Below are 19,526 nucleotides of genomic sequence, written 5' to 3' on the forward strand. Positions count from 1 at the left end.
CTGGGAAAAGGTAAAGTTCAGTATGCACAGGAGGGATATTTCAAACAAGAGTAAAACAGTGAAACACAGTAGTTCTTCAAGTGATTGTATTCATAAACGTTTTTATTGTCACAATACAATTATCACAATACTGCAATGTCTTTGTGCGTACTTTCCTAATCAAGAATTATGATATATAATAGATTAAAAACAAACAGGCAAGCAAAACCCCAACTTAAACTATACTGTACCTGAAGAAGAGAAATACAAATCTTTGCCAAAGACTTTCAGGAGTCAAATAGCCACAGACCTTCCATCTTGCCCCACAGATATTTTATTCCTGGCCAAATGACAGAGCATACACCAGGAATCTAATAAACAACAGAAATGTTGATTTAACATTACTTCAGTGTGAACTACATCATTTGTTTTGTTCTCCTAACAGCTACTGTTTCAGTGAAAAATCACCAGAGAGCTGAGAAATTTATTTAGTATTGCCCAGAGGTATCTGCTAGTTACTGGTTGGGTTTTATTTATTATTATGCTGAATGCATAATGAAATACATCATACCTGATACTGAGAAGTCCAAAACTCTGAGTGATGGGGCTGGGATATGACTGGCAGTAACCAATTTGTGGGGATAATTTTTTTCCAGCAAAAAAGATGTTGTGGGTGTTTTGATCATTGATCAACTCTAGGACCAGTAGGCTGGCATTAAGCTGAGTCTCCTATCTCGTTATCATTGGGGCATCATGGCTTACTTCATAACTTTGCTAACATTTTTCTTTGACATAGTGTCCTGAGGACGACATGGAGAAAAGAACAGTATCATACAGCACAGGAATGTAATGAGTTATCCGGTATCAAGATAATTAGTAACAAGATCTGATTAGTAAGTTCTCATGTATTAGAAAACAAATAAAAATGCAAATTGGCTGTGGTGTGATTCTGTGATATCTCCCTTTTGATGAGAATACACTGGCATCAGAACTATGTACTTCAGCTTTGTTTTTCTCCTTAAGCAGCCCCTGCCTTCTATTGTTATTGAAATATGGGTACCTATTTGTTATCGCATTTAATACAAAATCAGTAAATTTTCCAGTAGAATATACAGTTTGCTTTTCAGTGAATGACCTTTAAGGCTGTTGCCTATATTACATGCTGTTCTTCCTAGCTAATACCACACAGCATTGGGAACAAAGACCTGTGTATGGGCACTGGCTTCTGGCTGTTTAAATATGTTATTTTCCTTGTTTTCCTTCAAGCCTATTATTACTTTCTCTGCACCCACACAGGCTTCTGGCTGCTTTTTCTTCTTTTGTGATCTTTAGCACTACTCAAAGTTGCTGTTGGATATATATTTTTTTCAAATTCTTTTCTATTTCCTAAGGATTAAGTGCATTCCCACCATGGATTGATCTTGGGGTGTTTTTTTTTGTTTTGTTTTTGTTTTGTTTTTTTTCTTGTTTGGTTTTTAAAATCTTTTCTATTTCATTTCACTTTTGCATATAAATCTTTGCCTGCTATTACAGAACAAGAAATACATTGGCTTTTGCTTTTTAGATTGGCAATTCTTTCATGACTTTTAACATCTAGCAAAGTAGTCTTCTCTCTCTAAAAAAATCAAAACAAAGCCATACAATCATGCACTCTAGAGATTTCTCTAGAGAGAGAAGACTCCTTCATGCCATACAGTCATGATATTCACAGTCAGCAAACAAACCAATCAACAGAAATCCAGAAAAGAAGAAAATAATGACAGATTGAAAGGAGAAGCCCTCCCCTGAACAAAACATGAGCACACTGAACTTGACACCCATAAGAACAGCAGCTTTCTGATTGTTCTGTATTAACTATTTAGCACTTAAATTTGCTATATGTTGAGAAGAGTGAGAAGTTCTGGTGAGAAACATTTTCTGAACTTTATCAAATTTTATCTTTATTTTTATCATAGAGAAACAAGGCAAGACACCTGTATATGGTTCCTACTCCCATTTGAAGGTGACTACATGAACAGCAATTACATTATATTTACTGGTTACTCAGTTAATTTAGGGATGGTTTAATAATACAGAGAGTGCTAATGATAGAGGACCTAATTTTCACCTGGCCTTATTTTACTTTTGAGACAAGGTATCTCAAGAATAAATCATGATCAAAGTTAGCTTATCTTCAGTACTTTTCTCCAGCTACGTTTTCTCTGGAAGCTGCCCTAATAGTTCTAGAAAGCCTGATGCTAAACTCAGGATCTTAATAAGACAATAAAGTGAATGTGGACAGAGACCCATTTAAATTTCTTTAAGGATTATGAGAAAAGGAAAAATAGGTTATGCATATTTCATGATTGCATTTTTTTTTCATTCAGAGTGGGGAATCTAATACTTTAATAATATATATTTACACATACTTACAACCATAGCTATATGTGATTTCTATTTAAGCATTCCTCTTATACAGCATGTGTTCTTTGGGAAAATAACGTAGGAAAAGGTTCCACTGTATTAGAATTTTGCAAAAAGCCTCATAGTGTCTTTTCATAACTAAATGGAAGCACAGAGTTTGACTCCCACTTGCGGCTTGATTATTCTTCATCTGCTTTCAAATATGTCGGGCATCAAACTTGCCTCTCAAAGGAATCTGATTGGCAAAATATCATTTAAATTTTTTTCATGATAGCAAACAGGTATTGATCTGAGGTCCACAATGAAGAACAAACATAAAGTCTCATGGTATTTGCTTACATAGTCATTTGTCACTGCAAAGCTGGACTTCAGCATGCTGTCCTGAATTAGCCCCACAATGTGCCAAGAACTTTTAAATGATATTCTGTAGAATCAGTTTATCCGTATTACACTGAGATTGTCTGTATATATACCCAGTGTTCTAGCCAGCAGCTTTTACTAAATACTGAGTAGATAAAAAACAGATGTCAATAAAGATGTTTTGTCATTAGATTATGTGATTTTGATGAGGATTTCGAGTGTGAACATCAAGCATTACTTGGCTGACATACAGCTACAGTATAGTAATACTGACAGTGGTAATTTAATGTCAGAGACAAGTCAAAATCCCCCAAACATTCAGGACAATACTGTTTCAGAAATAGTAATCATTATTTTTATGGTACTTTATTTCACATTTTAAGAAACTAAAGACTGCAAAGTGCTGTATTTTTTACCAATTTGAGATATTCTGTAGTGAAAAATCTAATAAATATTTAACTGCTTTCAATAGCTTCTTATATTTTAATAAAATAACACACTAGCAACACACTAGAATCATGAATCTTTGAAAGAAAAGGTACAAATTTCAACTATATGTTTTTATTCCATAGTATCAATCCACTGCTAAAATTTAGTGTGATTACCAAGTATTGCCTGTATTTAATATGCATGTCTATGATATCTTTCTGAGTTTAAAACTAATTAACAGCACCTAGAAAAGCTTTGCTGTTCCCTGTGAGGAGATAAAAATTTCTTTACCACAGCCTGACTTGTCTATCTGGAAGGTGTGATAATGAAGTTGAAATCAGTAAGAGAAACAAGAAATGAAAGTGACATCAAATCCATAAACAGGAAACTGGTGCTATAGCACCATATATAGTATATGGTGCATATACCAGTTCCACCTTTTATTTTATCACACTACATTGTCACTGCCCCAGCAATGAAGAGCAACTTTATTGCCTGCGTGAATAGGACTTCCACAAGGAGAAGATAACAACTAAACCAATTGTACTGGTCAACACTTCACTTTATTGTGTATTCCAGTGTCGCAGCCAGTGATGATGTAACTTCATTCTAATAAAAACCAAACCAAACCAAGCCAGCCAACTAACCAACAAAGCAAACAAACAAATAAAAGCAACAACAAAAACTCAATCCAATACTAAGATACTCTGCATTTAACATCAGTTATCAAAAGTCAGTGTATTAAACAGACAGGATATATACCTTCCATCCCTTTTCCCCATTTCTCTTCTCCCACACTCCCTTGCACATACTGCGAGTGTAGAGTAAAAGCTGCATCATCCATAGAAGAGACTACAAATCACCTCATATACTTGAGAATGTCAGGAAGTGGTTGTTACAGAACAGCTGAAAAAAGACATATTTTTTGACAATGCAAGTTACATACAGCTGTAGACCAGAGGGGAAATACCTGTGTCTTTTGGGCAAGAAAAACTTTTGTTTTTAAAGGTTTAGAGATGTACATAATGAAAATGGTTGAAAGACACTAGTACACAGTGGTGTACGCAAAGTTATTACTGGATCACAGGAACTTAGGCACCTATGTATCGAAGTGCCTGTCCTCTGGGCAATCAGTTATTTTTCAGAGGATTTACAATTTTCCCAATGAAGAGGATGGTATGGGTATATTTATCCAAAATCATCAGGAGAAAGGGCCTGTTGAATTTGACTCGAGGAGGACGAGAAAAATCACCAGATCTCCATGTAATCTCCTTCACTGTGACTCCTGCTGCCTCAGTGCCATTCTCATGAACGTTTAGCACAGCTCTGTGGATCACCTGTGAGGATACAAAGCACAGCAACCTGCAGAGAGAGACCTGCCTAGGATGGAATCAGACAGCAACAGTCTGGGGGAGGTCATCCCCAGCTCTCTCCTGCCCACTCAATCAACCATGACATCAGCCCTGAAAGCCTCCATCAGCTGGGTGTGCAGAGAGCAATCTTTGTGTAGCAGATGGCCAAAGAGCACTCAAGATGACTGATGATGAGAAATTCTGGAAGTAAAGAAAGCTGGTAATTTAGCCTGGACTTAGTTTTATGTTTGGCAGCTTCATGTGTTATCAGAAATCTACCCTATCATCCAGCTGAAAAAAATAACCTTGTCAGAGCACTAGAAGGGTAAGAGTAATAACATTTTTTGCCCTCTATTAGAGGGTATTTTACCAAAATTAATGTTCTACCTATAGATAATTTTGCCTAGTATCCAAAAGAACATCTAATGATATGTATATCTTCCTTGTTCTTGATCCATGTGTCTATAACTAACCCTTTATCTGCGTGTTTGGCTTCAGTTTTAGGAAAGGTATGTTTGTCTTTGTGGCAGATGCTTACAATTAAATGTTGCTTCAGAAAGACTGGGATAAGCTTTTCATTTTATGTTTGTGATGGATTACCAGAAATAGACAAATATTGTGATCACTGTATTCCATGTGCTGACTTACTTTTGAAACCATCAGTCCAGGATCCTCAGTAATTCCTGACAGATCAGCTTGTTCAGTGAATAGATCAATTATACCCATTTCTCTGACTATCTTTTTCACATCGTAGGTACCAGAAATAGAAAGTTTTGGAATATGTAGATGTATTTTTCTGAAACAAATAACATCAAAAGTGCTTCACTTCAGTGATGATTCTCTATCTCCCTCTTTTTTTTTTTTTTTCCTTTTCTTTTTTCTCCTGAATGCCAAAAGTCTGCTATTAGATTTTAAATAGCCCTTTCTACCAGTATAGTTATACAGCACAGAGAATTGGAGCAGTCTGAGTCCATGTTAACCTCAACATCCACTGTGGGTTTCAAGGATTCAGGGAAGAAACAATTATATAAACTCTGCTGCAAACAGAGCCTCAATAGGCAGTAGGCATCCTATACTGTCACGGCTTGTTGTCCTAAGGCTGTTTGAACGTAAAACAGGGCTGGGCCATAGCAGAAACAGCTTCAGTAATAGTAAATTAGTATAATTCATCTTTCACACACAACACTGCAGATCCTACCAGGCCCTCAGCGCTCTAATTACCCAGTACCTCAGAAACAGCTACTCCATTTAAGTTTCATAATGCCCATGTAAATAAAGTGTCTGTTAACTTCATCGCCATGATGCTGAGGATAAAAAGATCAATGCCCTTTTTGTTCACTATCCAGATGTATTTCTCATTTTTGAGCTAGGAAAGGGGAAGTCCTGCGCAGAGAGAAACCTAAAATTGAACAGAGTTCAATAAAGTAGCTTGGCCTTTCAAGCTCAATCTTGCTGACATCTAAACTAACTATAATGTGGTGATCTCTCTCACTAAGAGCAAAATCTCTTACCTATCTTGGAGGAGCTTTTCCCATTTGGACACAGTTCTTTTCAAAAGAGCATCTTCCACCTGTTTCATCTTCCCTTCATCAGGTAAAACAAATAATGCTGCAGCATTTCCACTGTAAGGAATCTGAACCAGCCAACAGGACAGTTCTTCATCAAAGTAATTTCTGTAGTAACCTTTCCGATACATCATGTCAACTTTTACAGATGTTTTCTTATCCACAAAAAAATCTTCTTTTTTTGTGTATGAATCACTGAAGGGTTTCTCCCAATGAGCTTATGACAAAAAAGGAAAAATAATTCAATGGTATGCAAAGACAAATGCATTATGAATCAAATAGCATCTAGTCCCACTGTTTCCCTTTGGTTAGAGCAAGCATTTTTTTCATATTACTGCACCCTTAAGTGTATAATTATTTCCTAGGTGCCTGAAGAGAGGATACTGAAAACAACATCTTTCAGTAGCTCATGAGTCTATCATCACATTAAATAATTTACCAAGTACAGAAGTATTTGCTAAAAACAGTCCAGTCTCTTACTCAAAAAAGTAAGGACTCAGATATCCTTACTATGAACACATGTACACGATATCACTGGAACAATTTTTAGATAACAAACATTCTTTCCTCAAAATAAATACTCAAATTAGAGTTTTGTTCTTTCATTCCATGCAATAAGCAGTGTATCAAAGTTACAATCTTAGCACCCTTCAGTAATTCTTACCTTTAAAGAAGACATAGTTAACAAGAACCATTGTGGTAAGAGGATCAAGATTTTCTACTAGTTTAACAATTTTCCCATTTGTCTTTTCTTCAATATAACTGTTGATCTGGTTCTCAGCACTGGGGGAGTTATTAAAGTCAGCAGAAAGGACTTCAGACTGGTAAAAGTATTTGGCATCATCCAGGAACTTCTGTAGAGGTTTCTGTGTCTCCTGTATAAAAAGGGCATTGCCCAGGCTCAGATGGAGATTACTATCTGAACGGTTCAGCATGTGGAGGAGCTGGCAAAAACCTTCATGTATTTCCTGATCCTGAGTCTTTTTCAAGTTAAAGGCAAGCCCTTCCAGAATCTGCGTCAGTGTCTCTGACTTGGCACCCAGTGCAAGCATTGCAAAGGAAGTAGAGATGCTTATGGGTGAAAAGAAAATATTTTGATCTGTTGCTTCAGATGCAGCCAGCTTGTAAAATGAAAATGCAAAATCAGCATTACTGTAAACTACTTTGACAAAAGTTTTGTTTCTATTTGGAATAACTCCTTCTCTATGTGAACTGCTACCAGGGTAATGTACTCCCTTAGAATCATCCTGTTTGTTGCGGTAGCGAGGGCGCTGATGACACTGGGCAACAGAATACAAACCAGCCAGCAGAAAATACAAGGAGAAGGCAAGTTTCATTTTCCTTTTAACCCTTCCTGGAAAAGAGATAAACACACCAAACACAGCAGGGAAATAAATTTCCTTATGCTTGTATGTTGCAGCCAACTAAAATGATGCTCTCAAAGTATAAGTACCTGTTCTCAAAAATCCCTCCCTTTTGTTTCACATTTCTCATACAGAAAACCCCTGAAAGAATGTGTCTCCAGATGAACTGCTTATAACCATGCACTCTCACAAACAGAGTAATTCTGATTATAATAATAAGGAAAGTAGATAGATATATATATAGAAATGGGTTTTTTTGTTTGTCACTGTTTTTAAATCACAGATAACACACGCACACAAAAACACACACAAACAAAGTTTATGATCTTTTCTCTGGAGAAAAGAGATGGAAGCCGTTTTTATACTTGATACTGCTGTTACTGCAGCTCTATTAGTCTTCCTCTCTTATTCAGATAAATAGATAATGTAAGATGTGTTAAACTAAAATGTGATGCAAACACATGTTGTACAGTTTAAGGCACAAAGTACAAAATACGCAATTTTCTCAAAGATAAGATATTGGGTTACAGTGGCAGCAAAGCCTCTATGTGGAACTTTATTGATTCCAAAACATGCTTTTATTGGACAAAGTATCTTCTTTGCTAGTAGACAGTTCTTGCTTACCCTTGACATGTTTTGATTTTTTTCATAACAAATCATTTTGCATATGTTGCTTACATGTGAGAAAACTCCCTTCCCAGGCAACAACACAAATCCCTGAACTGATGTATCCAAACGATCCAAGAAAATGTTTAAAGAGTACTTACAATGCTACAAGAGGACCCTGCTGCATTCACCTTGTCTGCTTCTTATTCTCTTCAGTACCACTGAGCAAGATTAAGTGGAGCACCTTTGTTAATCATTAATTACTTCAAATAAAAATTATCAGTGAGGATGCACAGCAAGCAGTAACGGCACTAGATGTTTTGGACATTTTGTACAATCCACACATAAGATAATATTGCCAGATGGTAGGGCTCTGACGGGAGGGACCATATCTTGTGCTGTTACCATGTCTGCAGGTTCCTGTGAGATGCTTGCTGCGTGGGCCTGTTGAGAGAGTTGGGCCTCTCATGGTTGGAGCCAAGGGCAGGTGGTGAATCCCCATGAACACTGCCTGCAACCTGGGCATAGTGCAGATGGAATGAAGACTTCAGCACAGCTCCATAGGGGTACAGCCTCCCTGCCTACCATCCTCCCTAGTCCAGTTTTGAGGAGTTAAAAAACAAACAAACAAACAAACAAACAAAAATGGGATGAGTCTGCTGACAGAGGTACAATCTCTCTGTCAGGGTTCCCAAACAGGGTAAGCTGCTGCCATATCCTCTAACTTACAGTGCTCCTTTTTGACATCACATTTTTGGAGGGGCTTTCTTAAAGGGACCCATTTGTGGGCAATTAATAATGTTTTCTAGATTCTTTAGTGAATAACAGCAACAGACAGTGTGGCGTTATCACTCTAATGAGATGTTTCCAGCAGGTGCAGCTGTTTACCTGTTTCTGATGACTACAGCCTGTGACTGGGTATTGGTGAGGTGATGGTGTAGAAGAGTTTTCCTCCTGGTATTTAGAGAAAACAAAACAAAACCACAAATAATCCACAAAAAAAAAAAAACAAAAAAAAAACCCAACACAAAACCACCCCAAAACAAAGCAAAAACCAACAGACAGAAAGAGCATAAATAGAACAGTGTGGAAGAAAAATGGGGCTTGGTGGAAAGCTTTCATTATCAGCACTGCTGTGAAAGGCTTGAGCTGTAACTCCAGAAAAGCTGCTGGTGCCTGGCCAGCTGCCCAGAAAATCAATGCTAATTTACTCAGAGCAACAGTGGGCAAACTGACAGTTCCACCCTGGGAATACAGTCATGTTTAAGGGAGCACTTCAATAGGTACTGGACACAACTGTACAGAGACTGTGATATTGAAACTCTACTTACATGGTCTTTCTGCTGTGATTGCAGGACTGTCTACTCTACCAAACGAGAAGCAGCTAGAAGCACAGGAGAATATTTGCCTCTATTTGATGCTTCTTCTGAATCATCTCTGCTACAACTCTGAGTGTGTCAAAGCTTAGACATGCAGCACTAAGTCCAGCACTGGCACAAGGTGATAATCTCCAATGAGGGCAGTGGAGTCAAGATGTCTTTCTTCCACAGGATATGACTAGGGATAGGACTCAGACCTGAAAAATAGAAGGAACAGAAAATAAATTCGAACTGTACATTTCTTTACCAATTTCTTGGATGTATGAGATGTGGCATGACTTTTTTTGATGCCTAAAGAATAATCTCTTTGCATATGTGTGAACAACATATCAATATATACATATAAAGAAGGTCTAGGTAATACTCTGACTTTTGCATTCATTTGCATTTCAAAACCTGCTTTTCATTTAATCTTTACTCATAGCCATGCACAGACACTTTCCTCTGCTCTTAGATTCTTCCTGGCTGCAAGTGAAGTTTGTATCATGACTTCTTGAGATATCATTTTCCAGCGTTGTTTTTCATACATTTTCCTTCAGCAGAGCATCTTCCACCTGGTCCATGTTTCCCACATGAGACAGAGAAAACAAGGTAGCAGCTTTTCCTTGACAAGACATCTGCAAAAGTCAAGCAAAGCACAGTGCTTTTCAGACCTTCCATGGAAAACAGAAGTTTTCCAATTGCCAGATGACTTATGGAGTGGAAATTGAATGCAACCGGATATAAGATAAATAAGATTCATTGTATAAATCAGGCTAATTCACTGCTGATAAATTCATCCGTAGGAGTAGTGTTGAACAGAAAACCTAGTTTCATTATGAAAATACTCTTTCACAAAAGGACAACAAAGTCATTTGCATAAACATCTGTGCTGAGCTGAGTTTTTGCAATCAGGACATTAATCATAGTCAAGGACATCTACATGAAATGAATAAATTATATTGTTTTCTTTGAAGTTGTTAGTCTGAGGAAAACACAATTACAGTGCTATTTAAAAGCAGTTTAAAACCTGAGACTGGGAAAATACAAGGGATATTTCCATTTCAGTCATTGTTGGTTAACAGTTTACAAGGAATGGATGTTATCACCACTGTATATGTGCAATCAGTTTAAATCTAATCAAAGAAGCTCCATGTGAGTAAGGGTAGAGATATACTATACAACAGGGGATGCTTGGAGAAGTGTCACAGGATTCAAAGATATATAGTCCATCTTAGTCTCATATTCTCCTTCAGAATTTACACCCAATGTAGTGAATATTTTGTTTTCAGGGAAATATTTGCATTTTAAAATGTTCATACTTCTCTCACACTTCTTTTCTACTGGGAAAATCCAGTTCCTTCATGCTTTGTAGACTAGACTTCAGTGCTTTATTAGGGATTAACACTGCTCTGAATTTTCTTTATACCTCCAAAAGCCACTGAGACTCATGTCAAAGATGAGCTGGGCCATGAGTCACAGAATGTCCTGTAGCTGCCATATAAGTATGCCTGATTCTCAGAATCCAGTCAAAAAACATCCTTCCCAGGAAATATCAGAAGCAACTGATTCTTAAAAATTTAATTATTCTCTGCTTGAAATAAGTCTGAGTAAAGAGGAAAAATAAAATAGAATAAAATTCTTGCTTGCTTTATTCCATTGAATCTGCTGAAACAATTAGAATTGGATTGGTTTGCTTCTGGCTAAACTTCCATTTCCTTGGAACAGTAACAACAGTCAGGGGCTGAACTGGTGATATAACTTCATGAAGAGAGTCGTGCCCACTCATGGGAGAGCTCTCTGAAGAACAAGGTTTAAGCTAAAATTGCTTCTCTGGGTCAGGCTGGATGCAACCTTGAGCAACGTAATCTACTAAACAGTATCCTGTCTTATGACAAGAGGTTGGAACTAGATGGTCTTTAATGAGCCCTTCCAACCCAAATCATTCTATGATTTTATGATTCTATGAGGAAAGAAAAATCCATAATACTCCTGAAGAGTTTATTTCATCAGTTGATGTTCCTGTGATTATCTGATTTCTTCATACCTTTTGGAACTGGATCAACTCCTGTCCCTACTGGTGAAAGGTAGAAAGCATTGGACAGCATTAGCCTTAAAATCATGGTACTTTGTGGTTTATGACTACATGTTTCATAGACTCTGCCACATGGTAGTGTAAACAGAGGAGAATCAGACAGAAACTATCCCATCAGTAAAAAGTCCCAGTGGACCATAAACAAGGTCAGACAGAACAAGATTACTATATCCCCACAAGGCTTAGAGACTGCCAGGAGAATCTTGGCACTAAGGTCTGCCTACACACAGCTAGGCTGTTTTTCAGGGGTTTAGACCAGTGGGTCACTTTTCCCTTTCAAAGACTCAAAGCTATCTTTATTTAAGTCTTTTTCCTTTGGTCTTCCTGTAAGTATGTCAGGTCAGAGTAAAAGACCTGCAGGAGTCTTTGGTGGGTACTGTAGGGACACTGTAAGCTATACTTTCCCTTCTACTGACTGTCACTTCAGGAAATCAAGTGAATGATACTTTGTAGGGTGTACAGAAGCTCTATATATCATTCTATGCTTGGTCTAGTTCCAGCTGTTGCCCAGACTGTAGGAATGAATGTGAGATTGAGCTAAACTGATCAAGTCAGTCAAGTCAGTTTTCGTTGCAGTGGAAGATAAAAGGAATTCAATAGGCTTACCTACAGATAAATGAAAGACTCCATAAAATACATGTGCTTACCACAGATAAAATGGGTATACTGTCCTTAAATGGAAATTTTTAGGATTCTTTCAGAATACCATTTCTTTCTCTACCACTGATACAATTAGATAGCATGAAGAAGAATGTTCCATATCACCCATTAAGACAGACAAAAGCAAAAAGGACAAATGATACATTGCAGACAGATGTTATCAGGTTTTATGTGAATGAGGACAAAATGACCCATCTCTTCATAAAATTTGACAGAATTATTCCTATTCTTAAATAACATCCTCTGGTCTTTGGTGTGAATAACATCAGCCAGGTGTGTTTAGCATCCAGGCTGACAGAATGCTCCCATTGTAAGTTATAGATATTTGTGTTCTTTCTTCATACATATGGCAAATGACTTGTTTGTTTCCTCTTCTCTCCACATCCTATCCTGGAAGAATATTTTCTGACAATCTTTCTTCCCACTCCCCAATCCTGTAACTGCTTAGGCCAACCTGCTGTTCTAGGCTGTGAAGTTTCTCAACTGGAAGAAAGTTGCAGTGATGCCCCATGCGCTGATAGGTACTTCCCAAACCCAGTATTCAAAGTCTCCCTATAGCAAGCCAGGTTCTTGGCAGGAGCAGTGAAGTGCCCTATTCCTCTCACTCCAGTATGAAAGCTCCCAGTGTAGTTCTCCACCTGCAGCTCCTTGTTTCCATTCACAAAAGCAAAGGCCTGGGAGGCAAATGGGGCAGGAAATTGCTCCATGTGTTATTTCCCGAATCCTCTTCTCTATCCCAGTGACCGTGGGATTTTTTCTAACCTCTTTCTCTTTAGCAATAGATCTGGAACCTGTTTTTCTGCCACCCTGCTCTGATAAAAATCTCACCATCCTGCCTTGTAATCAGTGCTGGTGCATCAATTTATCAGGGTGGTATCTCACTGCAGCTGCTCCCAGCTCTTTTTGAGTTCATATAGACATTGCAGAGCAGGCTGTCTCACACCATAGCAAATTATCTTTGATCTCAACACTGTAAAAGCTGCTGCTTTTACTATCTCCCGGTCCACTAAGCGATGGAATCTCTTCAGCATAAGCAATAGCTCAGGGCTTCCATGGAGTTCTTGCTGCTCGGAGCAAAAGGATTCCTCTTTCCAAACAAGATAGGAGCATCCAAGTCTATAGAGTTGAAAGCATAGCTGCCCCCCATATACTAAGCACATGCTGCAGACACTGATGGGTCCCAATAAAGCACCTCTGAGGCTGGACCAAGTTCTTGAGTACAGTTAAGGAGGTCAAAGACACGTTAATGAAAGGGAATTGTTGATGCGAGGCTTGCACTGCCTTCTCATCACTTCCAGAATATTGCCAGAACAACTGTAGAACTCAGCTATGCACATTCCAGAGCATAATTTTCCCAGGGCCAAGGACTAACATCCACTTGCAAAGCATTTATCCAGGACCACTATGCGATGGCATGAATCAAAGGGTGTAGTGAAGTGGGAGAACAGCTGTCAAAGCAGATGTGATACTCTTCTTGGGTCTGTAACTGCACAATGAAGTGTCTGGTATACAGGTCAGCAAGACTGAGCCCCTGTGCAGTAGGGGTGGGAGATCTGCTGACCTGCAATGGAAGGAAGAGTTTATGTGATTTCTGAAAATATGTTTTATTCAAGAAAGCACATAAGGAGAGAATGTAAAAAACTTCTGTCTCCATACAAGAAAATATAAACTCCTTTAGAAGTCTTTAGAATGTATTTGCAGACAGCCTTCTACAAGAGACTGAAAGTCTGTGTTGATTTTAAAAGATTCATAGCAAGAGACTGAAGACAGTGAGAGTTAGCAGTGGGTTTAAACTAATGTTTATTTTCTTCACCAGCCACAGCAATGTTTCATGGACAACATTGTTGCAGGATGATTCTTTGACAGTCTATACCTAATGTAGCAGTCTTTCACCGTTTTTTTTAATAACACTGTGGACTAGAAAAAGACACAGCACTACAGTAGAATGAGTCTATTCTCTTAAGAATTTTCTTTTCTGTTTTTAAATTCCTTTTAGACAAAGAGTTTGACTGAAGGATTACAAAAACTAAATAGGCAGCAAAGAGATACATAAAGAAGAAAGAACTCTCTAGGGACTGCCTCAGATGAGTACTGATATCTGCAACTCCCAGGGCAGAGATAACTGCATTATTAGTGGTCTGTTACTTACTGGAGCAAAGCTTGTGTTGAATAACTGAAAAGGGCCTGAACAGAACTTCTTAGAGAGAAAAAACATTTTTTGAAACAATAGAACTCCTTACAAGAATCTCTCTTACAAGGAAAATATGGAAAATTTATTATAACCTGAATTACTCAGCAGTGGAAAATGTTATATTTTTTAACCATCTATTGGTTGCTGTGTTTGCTGTTGGTGCTTTACTTTTTTTGTATCTGCTATTGAAATTCGTCATTTCATTCTGAATATTTCTCAACTAGTGAACAGTTGCAGCAGAATTAACCAGCTCACATATGCAAACATGGCTGCCATTATAACTCAGGCCAAATAAACTTCCAGTAACTCAGCAATTTCTTCATAGTAGGATCAACAATTTTCCCCATGAAAAGTGTGGTGCTGGTTGCTTTGTCAAAAATCAGCACAATGAAGGGTCTGTTGAATTTGATGGTAATATAGGGAAGTGAAACATTGGTAAGAATTATGGCTTTGGCTCCTGCAGCCTCAGTTCCAGTCTCAGCAAATTCCAGCAGAGTCTTATGAATTGCCTGGAGGGAAAAGGAACAGATGTTGTGGAGTTGCTACGCAGAACCACAAACAACAGTAAACAGGAGGTGAACACCTTTTTTCTTATGTGATATTTAGGAGAGAAAAGAAATAATAAAATCTGATGGACCAAACTCTCTTGCAACAGTGAATCTTCAACAAATTGCAAGGAGTGTTTTCTTGGCAGGACTGAATGAGGAGGTCTTGGTGAGAAGACTCAGGCTTACCAGTCCTGAGTACAGGGGTACAACAACTGTTGTTTATTTTCTAAGATGGATTGGAATTCTACTAGCAATACCTTTTCAATTGTTCAGTAAGGGTTTATGGAAGCACCTGAACATAATCATGAGATTTTTTAAATAAATCTATTTATCTGTTAACAGCCACCCCATCAATGTGGTCCATCCACTTGTGAAACCTGGAGTGTACAACCACCACTAATTCCAGACAGATCAGCATTACTAGAAAATACATCAGTAATGCCCATTTCCATGAACAAATCTTTGACATCATAAGACCCACTAATGGAAATCCTTGGTAAGTGCAGATATAATCTTCTATTGAACAAAGAAAACAAAACAGTGGTGAAGAATGGTAGCCTTGTTTCAGCCAGAAGGCTGAATAGTGTGCAATTCAGTGACACTTGATAGTATTTTTCTAATTCCTAATCTGTTTGATGGTGGCATTTATAGTAGACAAGTAAATGTTGTGTCATTAATAAATTCAACCTAGATCCTGAGGAAAATATTAGGTTCAATAAAATCATAATGTTCTACTTTAACTGCTCTGAAAAGACAATTTGCTTCCCCAGTGGTAATGAAAGTGTTGAGCCAAAGTCCATAATAATCTCTATTAATAAAAATATTTTATTTCCTGAACCATATAGGTTGCAGCTAAACAAACCACATTGCCATGAAGTAAACAAGGGTGTGGCATTCAAAGACTTTTCATACTCTAAAGTACTGCCTACATGCAGTTTGGAAAACACGAGGAATCTCAAGACAGTTCACAATCAGCTATTATAACTATCCAGTGCACCTTAAGTTCACACTCCTGTTTACTTCATCATTGCTTATTCACCGCCAGTCACTGGCCACAGCTGATAAGCGAAGGATGAAAGCTTCACATAAATCTACATAAAGTTCAAGACAAAATTCAAGGCAAAAACGTGGAAGAAACTGATACTGTGCCTAAAACTGGGTATAAAGATATCGGAAATACCAGAAAATGAGGGGATTTTTGCAACAGACAAATCATCTCTTTCAGAGTCTAGAATAAATGTTTGTAATTTGTTACAGGTACTATGTCTCTCACCATGAGTTAACCTGATAGCCGCAGCTGCATGAGATGTGTGGCTCCCTCTAGAGCAGCAGGAAGGACCTGAGTCCATCCATTAATTCTGGAATGTATTTTTAACTGGAAATGAAAAAATTAATTCAGTGCTAAACCACAGGTTAGTTTGTCTATGAGAATAATAGATGCAATTAAATTTAAATTCATCCACCCCTATGCTCAAAACAGTCCTTACTAGGGAGCTTGGCATTAGAAATTAGTTGGTTTACATATTAAGGCAACAGAAGAATTTATGTGTGGACCTAGTTGTTCAGTTACTAGTGGGATGATGGTAATTATGAGTCACAGCAAAGCTTGTATTCAACATAAAAGGTGATTTCATCAACATTCTGCTTTGCAAACCTTATTAGGAGTCCCCATGACTGTTGTTTGATTCTAATTTTGGGTCATATTCACTTAGACTAGTACATCCCACTGGTCCCTTACTTACAAATTAATATTTCATAACAGCGTCCACACATAAAAAATTTACAAGAACACAGGTGTAATAAACCTAACATGAAAAGTCACCAAGCACAGAAAGCATCTCTTTCAGGTCTTTGCAGTACTTACAAAAGCAGAAGCCCTGCTGCAATCAACAGACCACACTTTTCTCGACACTGTTATTTGTACTGCTAAATGGTTTTCTGCTTAATTTCCACTGTTAAATATTAAACAGACCTGATATAGCACAAGACAGAACAACAACAACAACAACAAAATGACAGGGGAGGGAGACAGAGGTGAGACGAGAGGAGAGCAAATATTGATTACACAGTATTTCCAAAGATAGTTTCTGCAATTTGGTCAAGCTGGAGAATTTTTGAAGAAATCATGCTTTTTGAACAGTGGCTGTGACTTTCTGTCTGCTCCCCCTGGTCATGTAGAGGAGCTTAGTGTAAACATTGTATAATTGGGACCCTACTGGAAACCAGGTTTGGTTGGCACCAAACTAATGTTTGGTCAGCAAAATACTTTGCTGCAGGTCAGTGTTCTCCAAAACTCTGATCACAGCCAAATATTCCTCCTGGTCTTGAAACTGAATAGGGACACAAAATTGTCTGCACACCCTCTGTCTGATTCTAGTAATGATGCCAATGATGACATGAAATACATTTCCCTATTTGTGACCACTTTTCCCTTATATGTAAATAATCTAGTCAATTCACTGATAAACAAAGAAATAGAATATACATAGACAAACCTTGTCTTGATATTCTCCCTTCCTTGTTTTCCTCTTTCCTTCTTTTCCTCCTCTTTCTTTGAATTTATTTCCTCTAGCTGTAATTGCTCACAGTCACAGAGATTATTTTACTTGTCAAAGCCTAGGTGAATGAAAGGTCATGGTGGTCAAGGACAAATTGTTACAAAATGGGCACATACCTCTTGTTTTCTTTTCATTTGGGAGGGTCTGTAATTACTGTCCAGTTTACAATGCTGTTGGAACACATTTTAACAAGGTACTTCCCTTCCATTTCTTCATAACAGGAGGTATAAGATGCAACATTGATTTTAAACTAAAATGTGTGTTGGGTGTGACCTGCAATGCCATGAGCCAGTAACAGTCCCACCTTCCTGCTAATCACAGTTTCAGCTCCCAAACTATGTCATGAAACCACATTAACCAGATTTATATTGGTCATTCCTTTACTGAACTAGATTCTACATCCTAATTAATCAATTTTAATGTGAATAAAATTCCAGAATACTTAAATAACCAAGGATGTGTGGTTTACTACTGCTGATCATTAAGACCACAGTCAACTTTTTAAAACTCCACATAACTATGTAATCTGTGTTAATGTTGTGTACTTCATATATATGTATCCACATCCCATCTCAGACTTCAACACCCTTAGGAGAAATCTAACCATACAGTATTTCATGCTTCTACAGACATTTTGCAGACAGCTTTCTGACAGTTTCTTTTGTTCCAAACTTGCTGAGTATTTCTGAAGACCAAACAGTGGATGTGAGCACAGTGAGGCAGTGGGTGGGGCATTTCAGCAGTGGCAACAATGACAGCAGATCACCTCCATTAGTGCAGATTTTTATGAGAACGGCTCATATAGGCTCTTGTAAATCTTTGGCAAAAACACATGGTTAATGGTGGTGAGTAGTTAAAAAATAATAATAATGTTTTGTACCTGAGGATGTTCTCTATCAAATAGTATTCTTTTACTTTTTGTATCTGCTCCAGATTCTATGGAAATAAATAGGAGGCATTGCTTTTGGAGAGACCTAAACACTACAGCAGTGGCAATGACCAGGAGTTACAATAATCACCAGCTTTTAGGTTACAAGATCAATTCCAGTTACAAATTGCCTACTACAATATAGCAGGCGTCTTACCTGTATTACCTACCAGTAACAAGTAAACCTCCTGCTGCTGTTTCAACATTATGTAGGCTGGTATACAAGACAAAACTTTCCAGATGACAGGAGCCCTCCTGAAAAGGGAGCAGAAGAGTAGACAGCACCTTCTAGCACTAGAAACTTTTGTTCAGATCTCAGATTCTTTTAAAAGATCATCAGTTTTTTATTATTTCTGTATTTATCAGCTTTTCGTGGAAATTCTTTTCAGACTTGTGTGCTTGTGTAATAGTAATATTTGTAAAGTAAAATAAAATAATAATACTAATAATATTCTTCTGAAATTCTCATGTTTGAATGATTTCCAAGAAAGAAAAAAAAATTCAAAACAGTTGAGAAAATAAAATAATTAAAAACAAACAAACAACAACAACAACAAAAAAAAACCCTACACGTTAAAATCTTACTTACTATAAACACCTCCAGCACTCATTTTCATTGTCCAAATAAAGTTGAAAATACTGAAAAGACTTCAAGCTGGGGTGCCCGATAAGCAAAGTACTGGTTTGAAAATTCCAGAAGAATTGCCAGTTCTGTTGAGTATCTTAACTTTGGGAACATCACTAACACTGCTGGACTTCAGTTTCTTAAATGAGTTAGATGAAAATAACACATAAAAGTTCATTATTTAGATACAATGAGAAACAATATGAAAATACAGAATTGCTCACAATGGCCTTGAGCATCATTTTACTTCTATGGAGTTTAATGTAAACAAGATCTTTTACCAGTTTCAGACTATGGCACCTCCCCTGGTTACAGTAATACACCATTTGAAAATCAGTGACCACAGCTTCAATTATATAACTTCAAAGTGAAGTTGGAAATGTTCTTCAGTTGCAAACTTTCTTAAAATTAATGTGCTGATGTACTTACAGCAGGCATCCAAGAGGTGTTACCTGCATTGCAGCACAGAAGGAAGTGACAAAACACACATAAACTGCAAAAAGCA

At 37.6% G+C, this 19,526-nt stretch overlaps 1 protein-coding gene and 1 long non-coding RNA gene across 2 annotated transcripts; one reads left to right on the forward strand and one right to left on the reverse strand.

Moving 5' to 3' along the window:
* Nucleotides 1–84: 84 nt before the first annotated feature.
* On the reverse strand, nt 85–8,294 carry LOC107315243 (alpha-1-antitrypsin-like). Its single transcript, XM_015865383.2, has 5 exons — nt 8,220–8,294; nt 6,753–7,442; nt 6,035–6,305; nt 5,172–5,319; nt 85–4,508 (listed from the first exon to the last, which is right to left on the reverse strand). Exons 2-5 carry the CDS (start codon nt 7,423–7,425, stop codon nt 4,302–4,304), a joined length of 1,299 nt encoding a protein of 432 aa, XP_015720869.1. The 5' UTR covers nt 7,426–7,442; nt 8,220–8,294; the 3' UTR covers nt 85–4,301.
* A 1,182-nt stretch (nt 8,295–9,476) lies between these two features.
* LOC107315248 lies at nt 9,477–18,801 on the forward strand. The gene is made up of 3 exons (XR_004307420.1): nt 9,477–9,558; nt 15,253–15,406; nt 16,168–18,801. It is a non-coding gene; the product is annotated as an uncharacterized LOC107315248 (long non-coding RNA).
* The last annotated feature ends 725 nt before the right edge of the window (nt 18,802–19,526 follow it).

Source organism: Coturnix japonica, chromosome 5 (assembly GCF_001577835.2).
Source record: "Coturnix japonica isolate 7356 chromosome 5, Coturnix japonica 2.1, whole genome shotgun sequence".
NCBI classification, from domain to species: Eukaryota; Metazoa; Chordata; class Aves; order Galliformes; family Phasianidae; genus Coturnix; species Coturnix japonica.

Excerpts from the sequence above, each read along its gene's own strand:
- LOC107315243 (XM_015865383.2), bottom strand. The coding sequence starts at position 7,425 with ATGAAACTTGCCTTCTCCTTGTATTTTCTGCTGGCTGGTTTGTATTCT. Across the intron at positions 6,306-6,752 it reads TAACTATGTCTTCTTTAAAG|CTCATTGGGAGAAACCCTTC; the intron begins GTAAGAATTACT and ends TTTTGTCATAAG. Across the intron at positions 4,509-5,171 it reads CTGGACTGATGGTTTCAAAA|GTGATCCACAGAGCTGTGCT; the intron begins GTAAGTCAGCAC and ends GTATCCTCACAG.